The 27,980-nt window shown below is 37.1% G+C and overlaps 1 protein-coding gene across 5 annotated transcripts; it reads left to right on the forward strand.

Annotated features, from left to right (window-relative positions):
• Nucleotides 1-76: 76 nt before the first annotated feature.
• si:dkey-230p4.1 (centrosome-associated protein CEP250) lies at nucleotides 77-27,975 on the forward strand. Of its 5 annotated transcripts, XM_058392656.1 has the most exons (24): nucleotides 99-169; nucleotides 315-410; nucleotides 1,741-1,882; nucleotides 1,995-2,126; nucleotides 2,255-2,332; nucleotides 2,413-2,483; nucleotides 2,627-2,792; nucleotides 3,526-3,632; nucleotides 4,587-4,787; nucleotides 5,029-5,200; nucleotides 6,757-6,900; nucleotides 9,245-9,393; nucleotides 9,687-9,836; nucleotides 10,657-10,813; nucleotides 11,395-11,541; nucleotides 15,668-15,777; nucleotides 16,568-16,709; nucleotides 17,313-17,506; nucleotides 18,658-18,785; nucleotides 19,333-22,445; nucleotides 23,612-23,782; nucleotides 24,261-24,320; nucleotides 27,297-27,368; nucleotides 27,566-27,975. In XM_058392656.1, exons 3-24 carry the CDS (start codon nucleotides 1,748-1,750, stop codon nucleotides 27,791-27,793), a joined length of 6,027 nt encoding a protein of 2,008 aa, XP_058248639.1. In that variant the 5' UTR covers nucleotides 99-169; nucleotides 315-410; nucleotides 1,741-1,747; the 3' UTR covers nucleotides 27,794-27,975. The 5 variants fall into 5 exon arrangements, with proteins under 5 accessions (XP_058248636.1, XP_058248634.1, XP_058248637.1 ...); XM_058392651.1 differs by lacking the exons at nucleotides 27,297-27,368; nucleotides 27,566-27,975 and adding an exon at nucleotides 26,294-27,281 and having other exon boundaries at nucleotides 96-169; XM_058392654.1 differs by lacking the exons at nucleotides 27,297-27,368; nucleotides 27,566-27,975 and adding an exon at nucleotides 26,294-27,281 and having other exon boundaries at nucleotides 96-169; nucleotides 315-399.
• The last annotated feature ends 5 nt before the right edge of the window (nucleotides 27,976-27,980 follow it).

A 27,980-nucleotide genomic window follows, 5' to 3' on the forward strand; every position in this document is an offset into this window, starting at 1 on the left:
TGCAGTGTATGTTTCATAGGTCTACAATCTCGTGTTCCTCCGTCCTGAGGGGGCGCTGTGAAAGTTTCACTCATAACAAACGCGCTGCCTTTTCAAAATATTAGTCACAGAAGAAGTGTTTAAGCAACAAATAAAGCATTAATCTCACTGACGGTGAACTAAAGCAAAGGTAATGCTCTTTAATCTCTGATTATAATCTCTGATTTTAATCTCTGATTTTTCGTGCCGTATGCTGGGATTTTAAAGGTAAGCGGAACCTGCGCAGAGACAAATGAATGTAAACTGAATGTTGTGTTTTTGTTTATTTTTTAAAGCATCTGCTAGCGATTCAGTACAGAATCATCGGTTTCACTTCTGTCTTGTTTCCGACTGATATAGAGGAGCAAACAACAACAACAAGTAAACAACAAGTAAACATGTCAAATCACAGACAAACCGATACATAGATAAAAGTCTTAACACACCCACCCTGATCTTATCTGAGATTAATATCTGTTGATCAGCCCTTGTGAATAGCCATGAATGTAGTTTTAATGATAAGCTCTGGGTTTAGATGTCAAGTCTGATTTTGATTGGTCTGTGATTCACTGTGTGTGAAGCTTCTCCATGAAGTTCAGTAAACCTTGACTGAGTCTGAATAGTCACAAATAAATGAGTACATGGGAATGTTATATTAGGTTTAAAACACTGTTAGACTGCTGATTTCCAGGCTGATGTGAAGTGGAGATGATAAAGAGTTAACCTTTTAAAATGGTTAATTGGACTATGCTTCTTCTTTTTTTTTTTATAACAGAGTGCGCCAAAGTGTTTTCTTCATTGACAGTAGCTTGCTAAGAATTACGGTATATTTATGGCAATACTTTTTGTCCATTTATAGATCCATGCATTATTGTGGAATGGCTGTGAGTGACAGTTACAAGCTGGAATGTGTAAGAGGAATAAAATACACATTGGGAGCGTGCTGTTATAGAAAACTAATCAACTTTTTTCATCTATCTGTTTGTTGTTTGCTTGCAGAGAATCTGAACTCTGAGTTTCAATCATGCAAAGTAAATCTGTCAGGCATTTAACTGGATTAATTTATTTGGATGTAGTTGTTCAGATTTGTCGTCACCAAGAGCTGTTTAGCTGTCTTTTTGCATCTTTTTGTGATTTATGCAGAAAATATATACCCTATATATACCCCTCCAAAACTGGAACAAGAAGACCTTGTTTACATGTTTTTTTAATGTTTGAACTCCATGTTATGCGGTACAAAATCATTAGATAAAGTGCAAAATAGAGGTGCTAGAAAGAAATTTAATTTAAGATTTTAATTTAACTTAAGTTTTTCAGTAGCTCTGAATGTTTACTTTTGCCTGTAAAGACTGTGTCTGTTGTTAAAAAGGATAAATGAACATGAAGAACAGAGAGCTGTCTATGGGAGGCATCATTTTGAAGTTGAGAAAAGATGGAAAATCAGCCAAGCCATTCCACAAGCACTGGGCATAAACAACCACAATTGCTTTGTTGTGAAATGCCATTTCTAGATATATTAATCCTAACTAACATTTAGTGTAGAAATACGTTTTGATCACATATACCTACATGTGCTCTACAGATCAAGTGCACTTTAAAATTCTCAGTGGACAATAATCACACATAAATTATACTACATGAGAAGAAGAAAAAAGCAGCAGTCAGGATCCACACCCACTGCTTTAACCATACAATTTTATTGTCATGTTATTAATATACAAGGTTGATCATGGAGTCACACATTGGCTGGGATGCAGAACGGGTGGAGTTAAAGGCAGAGTTATCCAGGCTGGAGGAAGAGCTGGCTGAGAGTCGAGCAGAAACAGAGGAACTTCGATCTCGATCAAATGTGCTGAGTGAACGGGTCAGAAAAGGGAGATTTCTTAATTCATTCACACGTTTAGTCATTCACTCATTCTGTCCTTAAACTAGTCGATCCTTAAACTATGATATTTGTGTGTGTGTTTTGTATCCAGTTGTCTCAGACATTAGACTCTTCCATATCTCTTCACTGGGACAGTGAGCAGAGAGAGTGGAGAAAGAAACTGAAAGAGGGAAGGGAGCGAGAATCAAGACAGGCTCTGCTCATCCAGAAACTGCAGCAAAAGGTCTGAACACAGAAATTATTATTTGACGGGTAGCAAATATTTTTGAGAATAAGTGTTCTTTTACTTTACTCTGTAAGTTTTTTATATTAGATATATATTTATTTATAAAGCCTGTGTGTGTGAGTTAGGTGAAGGAGTACAGAAGTCGCTGTGAACATCTGCAACATCACTTGATGGCTGAGGAGAGAGAAATGAGAGTCAGAGAGGTAGCTGCATCCATTGTCTTCCTTCCAGTGTATGCTAAATAAAGGGATGTTTAAGACTTAGACTCAATGTACTTTTCTAGAGGATTTTGCAAGATGAGCGCAGCGATAATCTGGAGACCACTCTCATCAGGCTGGAGGAGGAACAGCAGAGGTCAGGAATTTAAATGCTACATTGCTGAAAGAACGAGTGAATGAACAGTGAACAGCAGAGACTGGCATGTTCTTAGTGAGCTATAATTGAGATCCCTTCTTGCAAAGCGATTAACGTACTTCCTAAAATTTCCCCCTGTGCAGGAGCGTAACACTGGTTGAGGTCAATGCACTGTTGCGTAGTCAGCTCAGCCAATCAGCAGAAGCAAACCAAGCACTGCAGGATGACTTGAAGAAATTGACTGCTGATTGGTCCAAAGCGGTGGAGGAAGCAGGGCAAAAAGAAATAGATTGGAGCAAAGAGAAAGAGGTCAGTATATTATAGGTCATGAATCTGTACCAAATCAGTCAGTAGAAATATAGTTTGCAAATTATTTCTGAATAAAAAGGTATTTATTGAATTATGTATTAAGAGTTCTTGAAGCATCATTAAGATTATGTGAAAAACAAGTCCAGAACAAAGTTTGACCAAAGCACGAGCCAGGGTTTGGTTAAAAAAATATCGCAAACTTTGAATATAAATTCAAATCCATTATTTTAAAAAAACACTCTGCCCAGAAGAGGCCATCCACCAGAAGCAGCCAAAGGTCAAGTTATTACTTGACAAGTTAATACTTTACAAGCTATTTCTAATTGCAGTTATGTCTATTTCAGGTCCACATGTATAGTTCAGGGGGTAAATATTTATAAGCCTGCTGTGTAGTCGGAGGCATCAGTGTCATGTTGGCATCAGATTGCTAGTTGTCTGTGTTAGTATTTCATTAATGAAAGATGCATACAGTTATATTACACTAATAGTTCATTTTAGTTCATCAATAGTTCATTGGTTACTAATTAACAATGTTTGTTAGCAGCTTTTAGGTATTGCCATGGATTTTATTGAAATAGCGTCATCACAAATACAAATGGTGTATGGAGTAGCTATTCATATATAAAATGTTAGGATTTTGATTTAGCTAAATAATTTATTTCATTTTCATTAAACAATCCTGGAATAATAAGCAATGTGTGTGTCTGAAGGATGTTTGTATGTGTTTTTGCAGGTTCTCTCCAGGTATTTAGAATCAGAGCGTTCAAGGTTAATGTCACTATGGAGCAGAGTCGTAGATCTCAGACGGCAGTGTCACGCCGTCAAAACTGCAACAGACAAGTAAGAGCAATTATTTTCACTTTGAATAAAATTGTGGGGTGTGTTTTAGTGAGTGTCTAGGACTGTGTGTTCTGCCACAGTCATAAACACTGTAACTGACTTAGGCTTGGACACTAACAAAAAATCTAGTAAAATGATTATCAATATAAACATTATTATTACGGAAGCCCAGCATGTTAGAATATGTAAGAATAAAACTGTGAACACATAATAATGGTGTGTTTGCAACCTGGCTTAAGTTTTAATATTAGTTACTAAGCTAATAAATAAGAAAAAAACATTATATTTTTTGGATGAAGATATAATCAATCATTTCTGTAATTAGATTTTGATTTGAATTATGTTATAAATGTGCGTTTACCAGTTTTTTGACATTCACTGGATTTGATTGCTGGAAGCTTCTTGTATTATATTAGTTTATTTTGTGCATGCTCATGTTTGTGTCAGTGTGTCTGTAGGTTCTTAATTTGGGTCAAATTTGAGTTGCATTATATTATATTAGACACCTTTTATCTTCTTTTCACTGTAGCACATATGACATGCCACTACTGAGTGACACTCATCGTGTGTTAAAATAAGGATAATGTAGACTCCCTTTTATAAAACGTTGCTTTAACATGAAACATTGCTCTCTATAAACTGTTTATTTTAAATGTCTCATTTTATTTTCAGCTTGACCACCAGTCTTAGTTAACTAAAGGTGCAGTTCTGCCAACTCATTTTAACATTCACAAAAATTTCAGTTTTCTTTTAGGGTTAATGGAAAAAATGTCTCAGTTTATGTTAGACTTACTGTAGCTAACTTTCTTGTTTGCTGCTTTATAATTTTGGTGTATCATAGTTATTTAGCTGACTTTGAATAAAAAGTTTCTTGTAATCTAAATGTTAATCATAATGTATAGGCAAATCTCTCATTTTTGAATGGTTTGGATTTTTTTTTTTTCTGTATTCCAGAGACTTATGGGAATTGAAAGCAGAGTTCACTCGCTTGTCATCTACTTTTCTCTCTTTGAGTGTCCGTCCTGCTCTTTCCCCTCATCCTCCTCCTCCTCCTCCTCAGCCTCCTCCGCCACCTCCTCCTCCTCTCTACACTTCTGGACCGATGACCCTGGCGGAATTAGATCATGATGTGAACACAGAGAAGCTCAAAAGCAGGTCATAATTCTAAAAAAATTATGTATAATTTATACATTTATGAATGTCATTGTTATTTTCTGACTGGGTTACTTTTAGTATGTCTTATTAACAGAAGCAAATGGGTCTCTTGTGGCATGTCAGAAGTTTTTCTGTTTGTCTGTTGAAAGAACATTTACATTACATTGTTGAATCAGCTCTTGTTGATTTGAAAGCAGACAAGTGGTGTATTACCACTTTTACTGTGATTTACTGTTTCCAGGATTGACGAGTTAACTGCTATTATAAAGTCTCAGGAATTAGTGAGACAGAGGGAGGAGGAAGCAATGAAGAACAGTATCAGAAAAGAGGAAATGGAGCAAGAGCTGCAACAGGAGAAATACAGGGAAATGGAGAGACAGCTAGAATACGTTACACAGGCCCTCATTAAACTGGTGAGTTGACAGTGTGTTCATGATTTATAGTCATTCTTATAGATTATAGTTAATCATGCGTTGGTTCTTTAATCTGCTTTATTATTAAATATATATACCTTGTTTTGACCTACCTCTATACACTATAGCACTGCAAGATTAAGATCTGTATTATTATTATTATTATTATTATTATTATTATTATTATTATTATTATCATTATTATTATGTAAATTACAACTTTGGCTAGTTACAAGTAAATCTGTCTCTTAAATAATTGAGGATATTGGATTTTGACTCACAACTGCAAACTTAGGGTGTGCTGCATTATTTCTTCACCAGTAGAAATTTTACTCTTATAGTTTAGTGACCTAATAGTTAATACGGTGGTATACAAACAGCCCATGTACTGACAACTGGTCATTGATTAATATTACAGAAGTGCAGTACTGTAACCAAAGCATCACCTGCACTTCAACCAACATAACATCCCCCACCCCATTCGGCCGAACCACCACAGACAGAGTTGCACCAAAACTAAACATGAAGTATTGTTAGTTTAGCGACGGACCAAGCCGTTCATTGTTTTGACTGCCATTGTCTGTGTATTGACCCTGTTTTCTGTTTCTTGGTTTTCTCTCTATTTGAAGTGTTTTGGATTGTTTGCCACACTGCATGATATTTCTGGTTTATGGACTCTGAGCCTGTTTTTTGACCTCAACCTTGCTTCTTGATTTGGATTGTTTGTGTCCTTAATAAATTCTGCATATGGATACCCTAACTTCTGTGTGGAATCCAGCAGAGATTCCCTGACTTCAGATGCTCATGGCGCAACAGGGAGAACTACTAGCGGCCTATCAGGAACAGCTCACGGCATTCATATCAAGCATATCAAGCTTTCATTGTCATTTTGACCATATATAGAGGTCCTATAGCAGTTCATAGTGAAATGAAATGACATTCCTGTAGGACTATGGTGCTACATAAAACAACACAAAGCTACATAAGATAACACAGAGGACTAAGAAGTAAGTTGTCCTAGCCACAAAGTGCATAGTGCACAACCTAGTGTAAACAGTGCAAGACAGAAGACAGTGCAGACAGACAATATAATACACTACAGGAGAGAGGACAGATAAATAGCGCTGGCTTGTATACAGTCTCTGTGGACCATTGTGCAAAGAAAAGGATGCTTGTAAACATATGTACACATATGGAAGCAGCATTAGAGTGTGATGTGCAAAAACAGCATTAAAGTGTAATGACATTAAAATATTCATGACATCACATTATAGAGGTCTTAGTTTTAGTAATCTAAAAAACGACACACTATTTTTTTAATAATAAATAAAAAATTTTAATAAATTATAAAAATAAATAATATTTCTGTTGCGTTAATGATTTTGAACTGAAATGCTTGGCACACATTTCAAAATGTAAAGATATTGAAACACAACTTATACATATTTTGAAACATAAACACATTCCAAATGCATTTATATTTTCAGAACCTGAACATTAATCTACATTACTAATTAAACTTAATTAAAATTAATATTTTTTTTGCCTATGTACAGTACAGGTCTCTGGGTTCTCAGAGGTCAAATGGACACAAAAGAATTTTTCCTGACCTTGCTGTGTTCAGTGACGATCTCCATTCTATCCTGTGGGTTATCTCTGAGATTGAGAGCGCCTTCCAGTGGGAACATAAAGAACTGCAGGTGAGCACTCTGATTTGATTTATCACGTGTACATTTTTTTAATAGTTACTGTTCTACATAAATGGCACATTTATGACATTTAATAGGTCATATTAATACACTCAAGATATGATGTTTCTTTCTTCACATGATTTTTCTTCCCCTGATTTGGTAGTTCAGACCTCCATACAGTTTTTTTTTGTAGTTGTAATGGGTGCAATTTAATGTTTAATAAACGCAGAACACAAAATACCTTTCACATATAGGTATTATGCATTCCCTTTTCATATGGTTGGTATTTACTACTGGTATTTACTATTTACTATTTACTCACTAATTTAGTGAATGATATGAATGATTATTTATATATATATATAGATATATATATATATATATATATATATATATATATATATATATATATATATATATATAGATATATATATATATTTAAAAGTATATATATATATATATATATATATATATATATATATATATATATATATATATATATATATATATTCTTGATATTAATATTCTAATTTGACCAAATTTATGCAAATTCTGTGTTTGTTATTTTCCTAGGAATGACCAAGGAAAAGTAGTAGGTTGTGTGCCATGCTCATGCATGACCACAGTGAAGTGGAAGTGAACTTTATACCTTTATAACTATAGTAGATAGCACATGTTGTAACGGCTGCAGTAAAAGATTATCCCACCCTGTCCACTCTAATTGAAATGCAATACAGCTTTCACTGCTTTATTTGCTTTTCTAGCGGAACCAGAAGTGCTCAGTGAATTGCAATACTGTGTATATTGCAATTTATCACTGTGATTATGTTTTGCTCTAGAATGAAATCTTCTCTATATTCCCCCGGTGGCGGTTGTGAACCAAAGTGGGTCTTTTACAGTAATGGTCGGGGCAGCTTTCCTGTAGCCAGTAAATATAGACCTGCAAACTGCCGTATATGGTTGCGACATTTGCCGCAATATCCAGTGATGTCTATGGCTGATTATTTTATATTACCAGAACTGCCAACCATTATACATTTTTACATAGAAGCTCTACTAAAACAGTGACATATGCTTGTATGAATGTCCACTCTAAATAATCCTAAAGAGTAGTATTTTTCACCCAAAAAGTATGAACAGCATTAATGATGACATGTGGACAGAGATTAAACATGTGGTTTTTGTTTACTTTTTCTGGCTCTCTCCTTCTTTCTCCTGTTCAGTAAAGTGTATAATATAGCAGTTTGAATAGTGAAAATATTTATTTAAATTAAATTATCACTTTTTATATTTTAATATTTTCAATATTTTAGATTTCTAAAAGGTTTTTTGTCCATATAAAGTTGAGCTGTTTTTACCTGTTTGCAGCAAATTATTGCAAAATCAGTTAAAACCTTTTCCCTCCAGATGCTTTTTTACGATTGCCAAACTTCCATACTATACAACTCAACATACAGTAATCCCCCTCTATATCATGGTTCATATATTGCGGATTTTTATTTGGAACATAATTTTTTTTGCGGATTTTCCCAGTATATTGCAGTATCCGCAAACCTTAAAGTGAATTGTTTTTATGTTGAAATAAGGTAATTTATTAATAAAAATATAATTGTTAATCACAAAATATAAACATTAACTAAAATGGAGTAAAATGTTAATAATATATAAAATACTGTACAGCATATTTACTCAAGAGACAAAGAACACATAGCGTTGTTTAGGAAAGCACGGTGCGGGGTTTCTGAAAATCAAAATACAGTACCGCTGGAGGAACGAGTCTGGCCAATTGGATTGCCCCATTCATTTAATCATGGTTGTGATTGGCTGCTGGCTATGCATGCAGCTGGGGAAAGGGAAGCAGAATTCTCCAGCATCCCAGTTCTTTGCATGTCACTGTCCCGAGTGTTTCGTTTTGTTCAGTGTACGCTGTATTTTTATGGTTTTTCTGCAAGTGCTATTATGTCGCCCAAACCCTCTGCACCTTCTAAGGCTTCAGGCAAGGAACATGCATACATACAGTACTCACTATACATGTGATATTTCTATGGATTTACCCAAAATTCATTTTGCTATATGCTTGCAAATGTTTTCTTTGTGTGTTTAAAGAGTGTGGGAAGGTAATTTACGGCTACAAAAAAAAAGCGTCACAGATTTTCATTTATTGCGGGTGGTTTTGGAACAATAAATGGGGGATTACTGTATTACTATACCCGGAAGATGATCATGATCAGGGGAAATTTTGTATTGCACAAGTCATTTTGCTATTTGTTTGTTATATAATACACAGGATGTATGCATTGGTTGCGTGTTAATATACTTTTGATTTGTTACAGTGGAGTATCTTTGTTTTCAGGCAGCTGAAAGGAAGAGTGAAGGTTTGAGGATGGAGACAGAATCACTGCAACAGCAAATCTCAGAGTTTAAAAATGAGAAGGTGGATCTTCAGAAACAAGCCAGTTTGATGGCTGTAGAATTAAAGCAAACACAGAGTCTACTGAACAGGTGGGTGACATGAAATAATTTATGATATACTGTACTTTATAAAATACAAATATAATATATATATAATATATTTTTAGAGATAGTGCTTGATAGTCCAAAGGTTAATACTAGCCCTTATCCAAATGTATTCATATAAGTGTAACTTCTAATCCCAGTCCACATGATGGAACAAGAAGCTTAGCAGCACTTGCCCAGCTTTTGTTTCTGTTTGTAATTTTCCTTAGTCTTTCAGAAACAGGTGTATAGTTACACCTCTGTCGAATCTCCATTTCTGTCTGGTTTATTTTTTGCAGCGAGAAAGAAACAGCTTTGAGCTTAAAGAGACAGCTGGATGAATCTGAACACCGAGGTGAAGAACTGAAGAAAAGCAATGTTCGTTTGATACAGCAGAGAGAGAGAGCAGATGAGGAGAGGAATGAACTAGAAAGAGAGCGACAGCGACGGTAAACACTCTTCTTTAACAGATTTTGAACGAGCGAGCTTGAATTGCTACAATTGCAGGGCAGGTTGAGAATTTATTATTGTTATTATATGTGTTTTTTTTCTACACTCACTGGTAAATTTTATAAGTACACCTATACACCTGCTTAATTATACTGTTATCTGATCAACCAGTTATGTGTCAGTAGCACAGTGCAATAAAGATTAGTGAGCCTGTTCCAGAAGCAGCCATGTAAGCCCAAGCCATGATACTACCTCCACCATGTTTCACAGATGAGCTATGTTTTGGATCATGAGCAGAACATTTATGGCTCATCTCTGTACTTCTTTGAGAATTCCAACCTGGTATTCTCACTGCTACGAAGTGGTTTTCATCTTGTGTTGTATTCCTGTTCTTAAATTCTTTTGTGAATGGTGGATTGTCATACCTTCACCCCTGTGGAGATTGTTGGTGATGTCACTAACTGTTGTGTTGGGTGTCTTCACAGTTTTCTGTCATCAGCTGCTGTTGTTTTCTTTAGCCAACCTGTTGGATGTTTGGTTGTTAGTATTCTAGTGGTTTATTTCTTTTTCAGGACATTTCAAATTGTTGTATTGGCTATGCCCAATGATTGTGTGTTAGCTCTAATCTCAGCTCAGAATGGCTTGCTTTTCTAACATAGGAAACTCCCTGCCCTTCATGACTAAATAGCAGATTTTGCAGAAGTATAAACAGATAGAGACCTAGATAGATAGACATGTGTCTGTATAAAAATGTGTATGAAGTGGGATAGAATTGAAAGGTAGATATTTCAGGTTCCAGTGATACTGTTTGTGTTTCAGAATGGAGGCAGAGCTTGTGGAAAATGCCCGTTTGTGTGAGCAACAGAGTCATGCTCGTATAGAGCTACATACCCTGAAGGTGGTGCTAGAGCAAGAGAGAGAGGGAAAGGCAATTGCAGAGAAAGAGTTAGCAGACACCAGAGATGCATTAGCCAAGGTAAAGTTTGAAAAACACACATGAACACCTTTCAAACATTTTTAGCACCTCACTATTGCATTTCCAACAAAGAGTGTGTAGGAATCATGCCACAATGAAATGTCACTTCTCAACCACAGCCCTGTGCTGTACTCATGGTCTTGTTTATAATCAATCTTCTTAGGTCCTGGTAAACTAGACTGTGAACACTAACCCAATTTATGTGGCTTTTGTTTTAAAGAGAAGCTTTATGTAGTCGGTGGGGGCGTGGTATATTGCAGATTAACAATCTTAGTACAGAGACGCGTATTAAAGCTCCCAGTTAGGACGTTAGAGTTGGTTCTAAACACTCTAGTAAGCATGTGCAACTCAGACACTCTTGGTTCAGAGATGCTCATTTTAGAGGTGCTCAGTTCACTCACGGTCACTGACTTTTGACACATTTCTGCTTCATTTTGGCCCTGAGATTGCAAATTCATTGCAAAAATGATCATAAATCTTTTTTTTTCTGTTGAGTATTGGTAATTTAGTCTTATGCATTTTTCTAAATGTACAAATTTTCTCATTTTAAGCATGCTCATCCCTATCTCTCTGTTTCTTAGGCACGTGAGTCTCTGTTGTCTCTCTCCTCTACACACACTATGTTGCAGAGGGAAAATTCAGATACATCTGATGCTTTGGAAAAAATGGCCACCTTGAACGAGTCACTGACCAGGGACAAAAGAGAGCTCAGTGCTCGAAGTCTTCAGGTGTTTATTCCTTTGATTTACATTTCAGACTTCATGGTCTCATTTAATTAACTTAAACAAAATCAAAGGTTTGGAACACAGTAAACAATTTGTATTTACAGTTACAGTTACTTGTACACCGATCAGGCATAATATTATGAGCACTGACCGGTGAAGTGAATAAGACTGATGATCTCCTCATCACGACACCTGTTAGTAATGATAATGAATCACGTTTTCTTTTGAATCACATTTTCTTTTACATCACATGGATGGCCGGGTACATGTGTGTCACTTACCTGGGTAACACATGGCACCAGGATGCACTATGGGAAGAAGGTAAGCTGGCGGAGGCAGTGTCATGCTTTGGGCAATGTTCTGCTCGGAAACTTTAGGTCCTGCCATCCTTGTGGATGTTACTTTGACACGTACCACCTACCTAAGCATTGTTGCAGACCATGTACACCCTTTAATGGAAACAGTATTCCCTGATGGCTGTGGCCTCTTTCAGCAGGATAATGCACTGTGCCACAAAGCAAAAATGGTTCAGGAATGGTTTGATGAGCACAACAACCAGTTTGAGGTGTTGACTTGGCCTCCAAATTCCCCAGATCTCAATCCAATCGAGTGGGTGTCTGTGGGTAGGAAAAGTGTCTAGTGTGTTTGCACTAGTGATGATGGCGCCGCTGTGTATGGTCCGCCGTCCTACGCTGTCATGTTTATTATTAATTGCTGCATTTATTCTGTTTGGCTCTTAGAATGTGTCATCTCTGCTGGTATACGATCGCCTGACACTGTTAAATATACGGGATACTATGAACCATTCGCCTGATTGTACTTACAGTGGACATTCAAAGACACCACCACCTTTTCTAGCATCTGTGCCTGCCTATCTATGGCATCCTGTTTGTCTGCTGCATAGCAACAAGAGGTGCAGGAGACGCGGAAAGAGAGGAGGTGTCCTCGTCAAACTCAAAGCCTACCTGGCCTCCTGTGTGGATAATCCTTTCTCTGCTCTGAATGGAGTATCTATGGAGTATGGGAATTTTGACCTGCGTCGCTCTTAGGAGTACAGCTATCAGTGGCTCAGAAAGGCTATCCCTGATAGCAGGTGTTCGCTTCCGTGTCGCCAGCTGGTGAGGATCCAGGCACAGGGCTGTGTACAAGGGAATCTCTGCTCGCTCATTCGAGCTCCAAAGCAGTCTGTGAGCTGTGAGCTGTAAGCCGGTACATGTAGCCTTGTTGAACACTCGATTGCTCACAAATAAGACTTTCATTTTGAAGAATCTGATTTCCACCCGCGATTTGGATTTTATTTTGCTCACAGAGACCTGGCTAAAACCAGGTAATAATAGTGCATTCTCTAAGCTCCTCCCTCCGGGCTATTCCTTCTTGAGTATGCCGCAAGTGTCCCGGCGCGGTGGAGGACTGGCTGCAGTATTCAAACAAAGTTTCAGCTGCCATTTACTCCCATGTAAAAGCTACAGTAGCTTTGAGCTACAACTGGTTTTGATTCAGTTTGCATGTCCTGTATTGTCTGCTATTATCTATCGTCCACCTAAATACAATAAGGACTTTATCCCTGAGTTCTCAGAGTTACTTGCTGAATTAATTCCTGAATATAACAGTTTGCTCATATGTGGAGATTTTAATATTCGTCTGTTGTCCGTCCAGCCAACTGGTAAATGAGTTTACCAGTCTTTTGAACTCCTTTGACCTGACACAATCAGTACATGACCCAACGCATCAGCATGGTCACACACTGGACCTTATAATCTCACATGGACTTCCAGTATCCATCTCAGAAATAACTGACGTTTGCATCTCGGATCACTTTCCTGTCATTTTTGAATTTACTGCTTCCCTTTCTGCCATCAAATCTTTTACCCCAGCCTGCCCCTGCCATACCATCACTTCCACCACAGCTGGAGAGTTTGCTGCTACATTCATGAACACTAGTTTTTACATCCAGGATGAGCTGGCTTCTTCTCCTCTGTGCCCAGAGGATTTTATCTCTGCCCTCTACTCCACCTGCACAGGAATTTTGGACTCCATTGCACCTTTCAAGGACAGATCCATGAAAACCAAACCTGACCCTTGGCTCAATGATACTAGGCATACCCTCAGGCAGCACTGCAGACAAGCCGAGCGCAGGTAGAAGAAGGACAAGTTGCATGTATCACTGGGTATACTGCATGATGATCTCTCTGACTATCAAAAAGCTGTTAAAGAAGCAAAATGTATGTACTTGTCAAATGTAATTTCCACCAGCTGTAATCGGCTTAGGGTGTTATTTAATACAATCCAGTTTGTCATAAATCCATCTTGCAATGCTCTGAAACATGTATCAAACATGTAAAACCTTGTGATGAATTCCTTAATCAATTTGTTTACAAGGTGGCCTCTGTTAGGCAGAACATTATCAACACATCTAATGGTCTTGATATCTTTCCTCTCTGACATGGTCCAGCAGTTATCCCCAACTAACTGTCCTCTGGACATTATTCCATCCAGGGTACTGAAACAGGTTTTTAACACAATGGGCCCATGTCTCCTCTCGTTTATTAACAGCTGCCTCAGTTCAGGGTCTGTCCCAGATGTTTTTAAGCATGCTGTGGTCAGACCTCTTCTTAAGAAATCCAATCTCGATCCTGCAGTACTGTCTAACTATAGACCAGTGTCTCATGTATCTTTTTTATCTAAGGTTTTAGAAAAAGTTGTTTTCATCCAGTCTTTTTTTGGAAAAAAAAATCATATCCTAGAGAAATTCCAGTCTGGCTTTAGAACATGTCATAGCACTGAATCCACTCTCCTAAAGGTACAGAATGACATTCTCTTGTGCTGCTCGTGATGTTGGACCTCACTGCTGCGTTTGATACTGTTGACCACAGTTCCGGATACAGTTTAAATTTCTGCTGTTTGCTTTTAGTGCAATCAATGGCCTGGCACCTTCTTACTTGTGTGAGACAGTAAGCTTTTACCAACAAAGTAGAGCTTTACGTTCTGCTGACCATAACATACTAGAGGTCCCTCTGTCGAGGTACAAACCGTGGGGTGATCGCTCCTTTGCAGTGGCCAGTCCTAAACTCTGGAACACAATTCCTTATAAGTTGCATACTATTACTGACCTGCCTCTGTTTAAAGCCAAACTCAAGACTCACTTATTTAAAATGGCTTTTGGCATATAATCATTTTCTGTGTTTTGTATATTTTATTGTTATTTTATTTCAATTTCATTTTACATAGACATTGTTTTAGTCACCTTTTTAACACTGTAAAGCACTTTGGTTCAATTAAGGTTGTTGTAAGGTGCTATACAAATTGATTGATTGATTGATTGATTGATTGATCTGTGGGATGTGCTGGACAAACAAGTCCGATCCATGGAGGCCCCTCCCAACTTAAAAGAGGACTTTAAGGAGGACTTAAAGCAGTTTTCCTCAAATCTAGCTCTGGAGGGCCACTCTGCAGTTTAGCTCCAACCCTGATCAAACTCCTCTACCTGTGATTTTCTAATGATCCTGAAGACATTGATTAGCATGCTCAGGTGTGTTTAGATTAAGGTTAGAGCTAAACTCTGCCAGATTTGAGGATCCCTGAGGATCTGCTGCTAACATCTTGTTGCCAGATACCACAGCACATCTTCGGGGATCTAGTGGAGTCCATGCCTTGACAGGCCAGGGCTGTTTTGGCAGCAAAAGGAGGACCAACACAATATTGGGCAGGTGGTCATCTTCAAGTAATCCCAGGCATATTCGATGATGTTCTGAACAGGGCTCTGTGGGGTCCAAACTGTCAATTCCAGGACTCCTTGTTTTTTTCTACTCTGAAAATATTCTTAAAGACATTGGCTGTATGTTTGGGGTCCTTGTCCTGCTACAGAATAAATTTGGGGCCAATCAGATGCCTTCCTGATGGTGTTGCATGATGGATAAGCATTTGCCTATATTTCTCTGCAGTGAGGACACCATTAATCCTGACCTAATCTCCAACTCAGTTTTACTAACTTGTCATTATGTTATGATAAATTGATTGTGTCTTTTGCTGTGTGTGTGTAGGCATAGAATTACCTAATGACAGTAATGTCAATTTTGCTTACAAACATGTTAAAACCAATATGTGTGGGTTTTTGGTTTGTGTCGCCCAGCTGGAGGAGGAGGTGACTGAATGTCAGTTGCAGCTACAGCATTTAAAATCAGATGTAGCATCTCTACAGAAGGAGCTGAATGCTGTTTCAGAGGAAAACACAGAGTTAAGGTCAGACATTGTAATTCAGTAGTCTGTCTAAAGACTATATCTCTATACAGATTAACATAAAAAAAAAACCTATTTCTGTGTAAAACAATTAATTTATTCAGATAAATGAATAAATCATTATTGAATAAATCATCATTCTAAATGATGTACTTAAACTGTAACTTAAACTACACATCCTACATTTGCTACTACAAGATTTAGTGTGGGTAGTTTTAAACCTACTAAAATTTTCACATATATTGAAATGCAAGTCAGTGATTCAGATCTGCTGTTTAGGCCAGCAGAGAAGGCCTTGCTGGCCCTGACGGCCCACCACTGTGTTTCAGCATCATAGACTTTTAGAATAAAAAACATTTTTTATTGTAATTATGTAAAAAAACTAATTTCTTTTGTCGCATGGCTTCTATCTATTCGACTTCAACCACCGTCTTGCTCTTGATCTTACTCTTGATTTGAATCAAATTATTGGCTGTGATGTAGTTTCCCAAACACCTTATTTCCAATGGCACTAAAGTAGGGTACAAAATACCAGGCTAAAGCTTAACAAATGTGGAGCCTGTCTGTATTCATTATTATTTATTAGCTTCCTAATTGCTTAAATAGTTACTGATTATATTTTACACTTAAATTAAGTGAAAAAGATTAATTGGTTGATTAATTTACCTCCTGATTCACTTTTTAATATTATGTGTTTTTAATGTTATGTTGTTTTTTTTATTAATTATCCATTATTTCTTCACAATATGTAAAAAGACATTTTAAAGAATGCTTGTGTGCATATATGTTTTAGGGCTTTACAAAATGCAGATTTGGACTCCCTTCATTTGCTCAGAGTGAGAGAAAGAGAAATTGAGGGAGAACTGCAGATACTGAGAGAGGAAAGAGAGAGAGAATCTAATGCTCTCAGTGATGAGAAAAGAAAAAATGAGCAGGTGAGATGTGATAGGAGGTAGGTGTGTGTGTGTGTGTGTGTGTGTGTGGCAGAGAGGGTGAGAGAGATTGATTTATTGTTTAACATAATTAAAAACCTATTAGATCCTTAGATCCACAGTAGTGTAAATATATTGGCTAAGATGATGATAAGGTTATGCATGAACAGAGATTGTAAAATAAGCTTGCACAAATGTCTCTGATTCAGTATTGGGGTGAGTATTTATCTATACAACAAAACGTGAGAATAATATTGTTGCTCTCATCACATGCAGTGATAATAATAGTAATAATAATAATGTAGATAGTATGACAGTGGCATGGTAAGTGATTCAGCTTTGATTGTTATTCTTTATTGTTGTTTGTCCTTTGAATCAGATTTTAAAGCTTCTAAATAACCAGACACCAGTACTATAAGCTCAGCTTCAGATGAATTAATTTATGTATTTCCTTTCGTTTTTTTTCTCCAACTTTAGTGACTTTAGAAAACTGAAAAGTTTCCTGTAATATTATTTTAGGGTATTTTATGGCAGAGCTGGTTGCCAGATTGCTAAGCTTACATAACCTGGTGTGTGTGTGTGTGTGTGTGTGTGTGTGTGTGTCAGTTATCCGAACAATACAGTAGTGTGTGCGTGGAGTTGCATGATGTGAAGGTGAGGCTTGATAAAGAGATGGACCAAGAGAAGAGAGCGCAAAGAGAGAGAGAAGAGCTGCAGAGAGAAAAACAGAGACTGGAGGAACAAGTGCACAAGATAGGGCAAGAGAAGGAGGAAATAAAACAGGACCAAGAGGATCTCAGGTAAAACTGTTTGTCTGTGTTTTAATTAAATTTATTATTAAAACTAGGGTGGTCTTATTTAGTACATTAAATGTATACACTGCATAGCAAATGCATTTTTACAAAATGAGTGAGTATTACATTTTGAAAAACAGTATTTGTTAATACCAATTGGTTGTTAACAGTAAATAATATTTTCCTATTTTCTGCAGTTGCATTTTCCTTAAAGGACAGACTGATTGCATTTATTTATTTATTTTTACCACATTGCACTCCTTGCTTTCTTATGTTTCTTCTATTTTCATAGAGATTAAAGCAGGCCTGTTGCCACACTTGTTTTGTTTTTTTGTTTTTTTTTTTATTTGGTTTGCTCAACAAATGTTCTTCTGCTCAATAGCCCTATATAAAGCACATTTTAGCAACAGATAAGTAATATGACTTGTTTGTGTAAAAAAAAAAAAAAAACAGCTGCGGTTGTCTGTGCATTAGACATCAATGAATGTTAAATGACTATTAGTACACACTACGCATGTGGAAAGATGATGTACAGTCTATGTCAACTTGAGAGGCTAAAAGAGTAAAACAAAGTATTAGAAAACCCTGAACATTGCTTTCATACAAAGTCCATGCACACTAACATATTAACAATAAAATATGAATGCTACTGCTCTGTTGAAAATGGTCCACCAGATAATATCTGCCATGTTCCCTTTCCTTTGATTTGTGTGTAGCAATTAATTACCTGGAAAAGTGCACCTGATGATAAAAACATGTGATCAGTACAGACACATGTTGGAACTTTGTAGCGCTAATCAATCTGTACTTCTGATGAAAGATGTATTAATGTCATATGTTCACCTCAAAAACATGGTCAAAAATGTTTTATTGTAGATATAGTTAGGAAAAACTATATCTAATCAACACTCTATGAGCCTGTCTTAATTTGTTGTCTTTTACTGTGTGCTTTTCCTTTGTAAAATTATATGCCTAGACAAAATACAAAATCAGATTAGTATTGGCCTGATCTGAATTCAGAATAGATCAGCGCCAAATGCTGTAAAATTAAACCGAACAGTGAAACAGACAGCTAGATAGGCATAATCCCTTTATAAATATAGCAATAAATGAGCACTGCTCTGCTGCATGCATAACATGGGTTATGATTTTTTTAGGAATTTGAGTGGCAACCTCCAGCAGCAGCTGTGTGTGGCAAAGGAGCAGATTTCTGTACACAAGGTTCAGCATACACAATTGCAGATGCAGGTTCACACACTTCAGCAGGCTAAAGATGTTCTACATGGTGAGAATTACTGTTTACTCCCATTTTTATTGAAATCAAATTGTCACATATTAACAATATCCCTGCTACCCTACTTATATATATATATAAGTAGCACACCAAAGGAGCAGTAGGTCCAATTCTCTGTATTATTGAGAAGTTCCTGGATGAACAACTGCTTTCGCAATGATTTGGCCTTAGGAAAACAGGACACTGTGCCATCCCATAAGGCAGCAGGACTGGCACAGAAGAGCTGTCAGAATTAAAACATGGCAGAATCCAGCCTGTCAGCTCTTTATTTAAGTGCTGTAGGTATAAATTGTTCCATGTGGTTGAACCGTACTCATTTAACAAAACATTGTTAAACAATTTGAAAGTTAGCTTGATAGATACTGTAGATAAACAGTAGATAGATTTGTATCAACGTCCGAGCAGTAGGAACTGTCACAGTACGTGATTCTGGAGGCACACAGTATCTCCCCGTGCGTTGGGATGCTTCTGATTACAAATGGGCATGTAAATAAATAGGTTGTGATGATGATGATTATGATGATGATTATTATTTTAGGAGAGATAAAGTGTCTTCAGTCTGAACTACAGCAAAACTCATTCCTGAGGGAGGAAGAGAGAAGAGGAGCAAGTGAACAACACATGTGGCATGAAAAAGAGATCAATAACTGCCAGCTGGAGATCAGGAGGTTGAATGCTGAAGCCCAAGCATCATTGAACAACAACAGAAAACATGAGGAAGACAGAGAAAAATGGCAAAGAGAAAGAGAGGCTTTGAACTCTGAGCTGGGACTGAAAGATGGGGAGATGGGGGCTCTAAAAAATAGGATGGATGGATTGGTGAAAGAAAATGAAAAGCTTGCAGCCCTGATTGGTGAAAAAGATGGAGATATGTTAAGACTGTTATCAGAAATCAGGAGTCTGGAGTTGCAGATGCCAGAAGTTAAAGCTGAGATGGAACACTGGAGGGAGAGAGTAATAGACATTGAGAGAGAGAAGGATGGACTTTTGGAAAGAGTAAAGCAAGAATGTGAAAATCTGAAAATAAGAGAAAAAGAGAATGCTGGGATGGCTGACATTTTAAAGATGAGGGATGTTGAGATAGAAAAGAACAGCAAACATATAGAGGAATTGATAGACAACTTAAGACTACAGGACATCTTGGTGGAAAAACTAAAAAAAGAGCTTAAAGAAAAAGATTTTGGAATGTCTGCTTTAATAAACAAAGAGAAAATAAAGCAAACAGAAAGGGAAGTAGAGGAGAGAGAAAAAGAACTGAAGCTGAAAGGAGAGATCAAAAAGAAAGAAAATGAATTAGAAAGACTTAAAGACAATGTGGAAGAATTGAAGGTGGAGCGGCAACACATGTCTCATCTTCTGCAGGAAAAAGATGCTTACCTTGAAAAGCTTAAGAACAAAGTGATTGATCTGGAACAAACAGACAGAGAAACACAAGATAAGATGGAGTGTTGGAAGAAAAAGGCTGGGGATGTGGAAAGAGAAAAAGAAGTACTAAAAGAGAGGGTGGAAAACCACATTTCTGTTGAACAGGAGATAAATGAATTGGCAGACCGATTAAGAATTAGAGACAAAGAGATAAAAAAATTGAAGACAAATGAACAAGATATGGTGAGTGACATTGAGAAGATGAAAGAGGAGCAGAGAGAACAAGAGAAAGAGCTGAAGCAGAGAGATCGAGAGGTAGAAGAACTTGGAACAACAATAGTAAATTTGATAAAAGAGAAAAACGAGCAAGAAAAATGGAAAATGCAGCTGGAGGAATTGAAAAAAGAAAAGACAAGTCTTGAAGAAACAACAAATCAACTGGAGGAAAGAGTGCAAAATATGAAAGAAGAGATTACTGTGCTAAGAGTGAGGGTTGGTGAGCTAGATAGCGAGAAGAAAGAAGTTGATAGGAAAGTGCTAGAGCAAAGAGATCAACTCCAAATCCAGACTGTTCTTCTGAAAGACAGAGAGGTAGCTTTAGACAAACTGAGAGAGACCCTAGAACAAAAAGAACAGCAGGAAAATGAGGAACTGGTGACATTAAAAGAAAAACTGAAGAAAACAGAATTGGTCCAAGAAAGAAATATACAAAAGGAATTTCAAAAAGTCCAGCTGGCGAGGGATACGTTAGAGCAAGTAGAAGGAAAAGTGAAAGAACTGGAAACTAAAAACAAAAATTTGACACAAGAGGCAGACATGGTGAGAAAGAATCTTGTGGAACAATTGAGAGAATTGGAAAGGAAGTCAAAGCTTCTGCTAGAATATGAAGAAAATTTTAACAGGTTAAAATTGAGAGTGGAGAGTGGGGAAGATGAAAAGGAACAACTGAAGAGGTCTCTTAAGGAACTGGTTGAACTGAGAGAAAGAGAACAAGAAGAAGAACAGTTGAGGTTGGTGCTTGAGCAACAAATTTTAGATCTGGGAGAAGACTTAAAGAGGAAAAATGGAGTTATTGATGCTTTGAAGGAGAAAACAGATTTAATTATAAAGCAAAAAGAAGAGGAGCTAAAAGTAGCAAAGAAAAATAAAGATGCAATGTCAACAGAGTTGACAAAGCTAAGAGAAGAATTAACTGTGCTTTCTGTGAGCAAAGAGAAGGCAGAAACAATGGTGAAGGAATTGAATATAGAAAATAAAAAGATAAAAGACGGACTAAAGGTTGGACTGGAAGAGATGGTCACTCTGAAGGAGCTGCTAGAGGAGAGCCATTGTGAAGGAGAAAAACTCCGGAAGATCTTGGAGGAGAAAAAGAATGAGATGATAAAGGGAAGAAAGGAGGAAGTCAGAGCAGCACGAGAAGAAACGGAACATTTAAAACTCAGAGTTCAGATACTCCAGAAGGAGAATCAAGATCTTCAGGCCCAGCTGTGGATCAGGGAGAAAAATGACATTAAGATGAACTGGGAAGTTAAGGAAATAAAGAAAATGGAGCTTGAAATGCACGAGACCCTGAAGACACTGGAGGAAGAGGTAAAAGATAAAAATGGTCAGCTAGAAAAACATGAAGCATCGATGAAATATGAGAAAAATAAAAGACAAAGTCAGTTGAAGGACAATAGTTTTGAACTCCGTGAGAAACTCAAACAGGAGGAGAGTGAGATCAACACGAAGAATATCATGGAGGAGCAAGAAATCACAGTGTTGAGAAGTAAAACCGAAAAGAAAAAGACAAGCTTTGAACTTGTCAAAGACGAACTGGGACAGAAGAGGGAAACTGGGGCAAATGAGAAGATAAAGCATATAGAACCAGAAAGTGATAAAACAGTTGTGTTTGCTATAGACATTCTACCTAAAGGGGAAACAGGGTTGAAAATAACTCCAGAATTTAAAGAAGAAAATACAAGGCATTTGTTAGGGGAACTCAATGATGCAAAAATGGATACAAATCTGGAGAAAAACATTCTTTTGGAGAAGACACACTGCCATTTTCAAGAAAACTTTACAATTGTAAATGCAGACACAAAAAGGGACTTTCAAATGAAGGAATTACTGAGTCAGACTGAAATGACAGAGAATACAGAATTACAAGCAGAGGTATATGATTTAAAGAATGAAACAGACGAGCTCAAGAAAGACAGAGATCGCTTCAGAAAAGCACTGGAAAAAAATGAAGCAATTCTTATTCATTATCAAGAAAAGGCACATCAGCTGGAAAAAAAGGTGCAGGTAAGAACCTGAATTTTAGTGATACATGATCTCAGGATTTTTGAACATCCCATTCCAGATTTATCTATCCCCCCATTGCTGTTATAATAACTTCCAATTCCTAGGAAGCTTTTCCAATAAATTTTGAAGTGTGGCTGTGGAGCTTTACACATTAATTTGCCGCAAGAGCATTAGTGATGTCAGGCACTTAGATTTGAGGAGGTTTAACTGCTTGAAATATCACAGTGGCTATTAAATACATGCTGTGAAAGCATGTGACTGGTTCACAGTGGACCTGGAATCACGGTGATTCCTATTTTCATGTCTCCTGTCTGTTAACCTCATGGAACCGTAGATGGTTTTGAGATGTAGACAAGTGGCATTGTCTCCTCTGATGGCCAAGTCTTCAGTTGGATGACTGGCACATTTTCTCTGCTTGGTCTAACAGTGCACTCTTATGAGTTCCTTCCACCAAATCAGACCATGCAGACCAGCCAGATTCACTAAAAACCTTAGCTCTTCTTGAGAATGGTAGTATTGTTCAGGGGAGCCACAATGATAATTCTCCTACGCTTGCTTGAACCACAAGCAATATAAACAGAGATGTGTCATTGTTACCTGTTTGATGGTGATGCAGGTGGGGTCTACTTGGAGTCAGTACCCAAATGGAGTACTTGGTGTGGTACTAGAGAAGCAGACAGGGTATGTGGATCCCTGCTATAATGTCAGAAGATTATTAACCAGCTGGAATTAAAGGCATTCCATCTGGCCTTCAAGTTCCTCTTACCATTTTAGGGTAGCATAATATTGAGCATCTCTTTGCATTGCATGGAATCTCCTCAGGTGGACCCATTCATAATAAAAGTAACATCATTCACCAGATACACAACATGGCATCTGCACAAAGATTTAGGATGAGTTTGGCAAAGTGCAGGTGGATCTCTTTACCGATTCAAGTCAAGATATTGTCGACTCAAAGTAGAGTCTGAACATATACTGTATAATTTCCTCCTCTTCTGGCTATTCTTCACACAGAAGAAATATTCATTACAGTCTACATTACTGCACTTTATGATCAGTTACCCAGCACCTTAACTGTTGAGCCATCATTGCCCAGACCTTCTGTCTCAAATGTGTAGCTTTCCATAGACACTGCATGATATTTGATATGTTTATTATTTTTTCAGATGATGATCGGGTGTGAAGAGGAATCAAAGGAGCGTGTGTACACCATGCAAAAAGCTGTGGCTGAGCTAGAACTGAAGTTAATAAAATTACAACAGAGAAATCAGCGGCTAGAACATCGTATTGAGAAATTGAGATTGGAGAAAATGAACCTACGAGACACTTTAAAGCAGGTTGGTTCCACTAACAAGACCTTAATACATCTTGAAAAGTGCAAGAAATTTCTATGAATTTTAAGTTCTATCTGAATATCCTGTTTGCTTGATTTTTTTTGTGTAATGTCATGTCTTTATGTATAATAACCTTTGTATACTCCTGTCACAAGTGATGGTCTATCACAAGCTGCCACTTGTTCTTATACTGTATGTAGTGACATTTCCAGAAGGACATACCAGATATATTTTTACTAATGGACAAAATCTCTTACAGAATTTGATATCCAGGTCTATTTGATTAGCTCATAGTCACTTTTGTCTCTGTTTTTTGCTTTCTAGCTTGCATATTTTCTGGAGATAGGTTCAGATGTCCTATCAGATTTTACCATTGGATCAAATAATTCTGTAAATAGGAGGCACAGCTCAGATCTGTTTATGCTAAAATTCTATGCAGTTTTGAGTGGTCTAACTTTAATTTTTTTGCCTTTTACAACAGGTTGAGCTGGAGAGGGAGAAATTAAGATGTCAGCTGTCACAGTCAAGTGCAGAAATGCAGGTATGGATAAAAGAGCTTATAGCAGGAGGGAGCTGCAAAATAAATAATGCAAGCACCCCAAGTTCTAATTCTATAAAGGAAGTGTATGTTGAACGTTAAAATAGTTTACCATTTTACAATTGCCTTAGTTTACTTACATGTTTACATGTACAGTCATGTGAAAGTTGAGTCAAAATATCACTTTGTTTTCACTTATTAAACAAAAGAATTCAACAAAAATGAGTATTTCACCTGAGAAAAAAGTTAGGACACCCTATGCCCTAATAGCTAGTGTTTCCCCTATTGGCTGAAATAACCTCAATGATATGTTTCTTGTAGCCCTCTACCAGTTTCTGATATCGACAGGAAAAAAGTTTCCCTCACTCCTCAATGCAGAATTCTTTCAGCTGTGTGATGTTTGGGGGTTTATTGCATGCACAATCCGTTTCAAATCACCCCATAGGATCTCAATAGGATTTAGATCTGGGCTTCGACTTGGCCATTCCAGAATTCTCCATTTTTTTTTACATTTCAGCCAGTCCTTGGTGGATTTACTGGTATGTTTTGGGTCATTGTCATGTTGCAAGGTTCAGTTCTGCTTTAGCTTCAATTTTTTGACAGATGGTCTCACATGTTCCTCAAGCAACTTCTGATACAGTGTAGAATTTATAATGGATTCTATGACGGTGAGCTGGCCAGGTCCTGCTGCAGCAAAGAATCCCCGAACCATAAAACTTCCACCTCCATCTTTCACAGTTGGTATGAGGTTCATTTGCTGAAAGGCTGTATTTGGTTTACGACAAACATGCCCTCTGTTATGATGTACAAATAATAAAATTTTAGACTCATCTGTCCAAAACGCATTATTCTAGAAGTCTTTGCCTTTGTCTCTGTGTTCTTTGGGAAACTTCACTCTTGCCCTAATGTTTTTCTAAACAGCAAAGGTTTCCTCCTTGCACACCTGCCATAATAATTAAAGTTGTTTAGTCTTTTTCTGACTGTAGATTCATGAATTTTGGCATAATGATATTTTAGGGGTTTTGGAGACTTCTTTAAGCATCCTGCCATTTGCAAGATGCTCATGTGACCTGGTCATGTTGGCAGTTGTTTTAAATGTTCTCCACTTGTAAATGATTTTCTAGACAATGGAATGGCTGATTACAAATTCTTTTGAGATCTTTTTATATCCCTTACCAGACTCATAAGCATCAACAATCTTCTGTCTGAAGGCCTCAGAGAGCTCTTTTGATCTCACCATGGTGATATCTCTCACTTCAACAATTAAGAGCAAACCAAGCTAAATGTTTTGTAGATAAAAATTTGCACCTGATGTGACAAACTTGTAGGTTATTTTATCCATTTTAAGTACAAATAAATGTGGGGGTGTCCTTACTTTTTCCTCACAAGAAATTGGAATATTTTTAAATGACATTTTACAGATAATTTAAAATACTTTTCTTTGGTTTTATTTGTTTAGTTATATTATTTGAATCTTTGAATATTGGTAAATTTTTAACAATGTTAATTATTTGTTCTCTATCAGTTCCAAAGTTAAACTAGAAAAACAAAATATAAAAATATTTCTTTACTACTTCACCAACCTAATTGTCAGTACCCAAGTACATAAAGCCATGCCTTACAGAATCTGTAGCAGCCAGTTTATCCACTTTAGCATAGTAGCTAAAAATGTAGTTTAAATGCAGTGTAATGCATAGTTCCTGGGAACCATCATCACCCAGGATACAAAGTTGTGTGCTCTTAATTAGAAAAAACTCAGATAAAGCAGCTAAAGTAGTTCAACCTATCAAAAACAATGATGGTACACTTCTACACCTCCATTATCGAGTTCATACTCCCCTCCTCCAATACCACTTGCTGCCGCTACCACAATACCACTAACATTTGATAGTGCTGCCACTACCAGGGACAAAAACTGACAGAGTGTCATTCACTCTGCTGAGAAGGTGATTGGCTGCAATTTGCCACCTTTTCAGGACCTGTACATTTCCAGGAACCTGAAGCAGGCAGTTAAGATTGTGGCTGATCCCTCTCATCCTGGATGCAATATTTTTGATGCACTCCCCTCTGGCAGAAGGCTGCGGTCCATCATGACAAAAACAACAACAATATCCAGTACCTACTATGGTCTCTTGTCTACTTCCTTGGACATTAACGTACAACCACCCTTTGCTGTATTCATATGCATTACATTAACACACACAACAGCCATGCTGCATAAAAACACAAGACAGCCATACTGCACTTCTTACCTTCCTACCTCAAACTGTGAACATTTGCACTAGTCCACTAATGTACAGTTTTATCTGCACTGCATTTAGCATATGCAGCTTCACGTTTGCAGTGGTCCGCTTTTGTACATCCTGCATTATTATACGTTTAATGTTTTTTATTATAGGATTTTTTAATGTTTATTCTCAGCTTTTATAGGTTCTTTATGTTTATGCCCCTTCACTTCATATTAAAATGCACCAATACACTAAGTACCCACAGTACTTGGCAATAAAGGCAATTCTAAAGCCTTTCATCGGCTTTTTCTACTTTGACAGTTATGAAGACATTAGGCTTTTTAGACTTGTTAGGCTTACATGACGATGTTTTAAAATGAAACTTAAATGGTAACTTTCACTTGCTGCTTCTTGCATAATCGTTTATCATGAAGACTTTTTTTGTTCACACAAGTAGCTTAGGTCTACTTTCAATAATCTAGCACATCAATGAGTGGTTTATTTGAACTGAATGTTGATATGTGGATTTGTATATTTATGCAAAAAATGTTTATGATATGGGACAAAATGATTTAGAGCTCTTTTGAAGCACAAAATACCAATCAAGAAATAGCACATTTACTACCTACTTGGTACACTTCAGACATTCTGTTAATAAACTATACTGGTCAGTATGTCAATATGCCTGTTATACATGTGTAATAATATCCAAGAAAGTGTGAAGTGTTTAACTGTTTCTGTATCCTTTAAGGATCACAGCAGTTCTTCTGGAGCCGATGAGCTGAAGTGTCTGAGAGCAAGGGCAAGTGAACTGACTGCACAGGTTAGAGATTAAGAAAACCTTATTTATATCTGAAACTAATTAACTTGTAGGTTTGTGCTAAAATGCATTATAGGTGCATGATTGTGCTAAAATGCATCATTTCTGTTTTTATTTATTTATTGTTTGAGTTAAGGACATTTTAAGGGCTATGTTAGAATAATTAAATGATTCAGCTTACCTTGTTTGTAAATGTACAGGTTCACCAGTTGCGTCTGCTGCTGGCTTCGGATCATCAGGAACGGACAGTCTTTATTGACGAGTCCTTGAGGAATAGTAATTCACTGCAGACCCTGAGGCAGGACCTGAATGACTCTCTCACACTGGTGTCCAAGCAGCTTGCCCCTTCGGTTTTGGAGTGTGAAACACAAAGACTAGACAGGAGCATTAGAGGAGAGCAGCTCAGGATTTTGCTCAGTCACAGCTAATAAACAAATGAGATTTTCTAATTTGCACAATTAATAAAGACCTTTTTGTTAGTTACAGTGCCTTGCATAATGCTTAAATATTTTTAAATAGTGATGGCATGAATAAAAAATACCTGTTAAAATTTGTGAATCATTATAATTTGCTAAAATTATTAACAAATAAAAAAACTTTCACCAGAGAACCTTT

This window comes from Hemibagrus wyckioides, linkage group LG06 (assembly GCF_019097595.1).
Source record: "Hemibagrus wyckioides isolate EC202008001 linkage group LG06, SWU_Hwy_1.0, whole genome shotgun sequence".
NCBI classification, from domain to species: domain Eukaryota; kingdom Metazoa; phylum Chordata; class Actinopteri; order Siluriformes; family Bagridae; genus Hemibagrus; species Hemibagrus wyckioides.

What these genes read in the sequence shown, in the direction of transcription:
- si:dkey-230p4.1 (XM_058392653.1), top strand. Translation starts at nt 1,748, where the DNA reads ATGGAGTCACACATTGGCTGGGATGCAGAACGGGTGGAGTTAAAGGCA. An exon ending in ACAGAGAAGCTCAAAAGCAG is followed by an intron (nt 4,788 to 5,028) that starts GTCATAATTCTA and finishes TACTGTTTCCAG; the next exon opens with GATTGACGAGTTAACTGCTA. An exon ending in TACGAGACACTTTAAAGCAG is followed by an intron (nt 23,783 to 24,260) that starts GTTGGTTCCACT and finishes CTTTTACAACAG; the next exon opens with GTTGAGCTGGAGAGGGAGAA.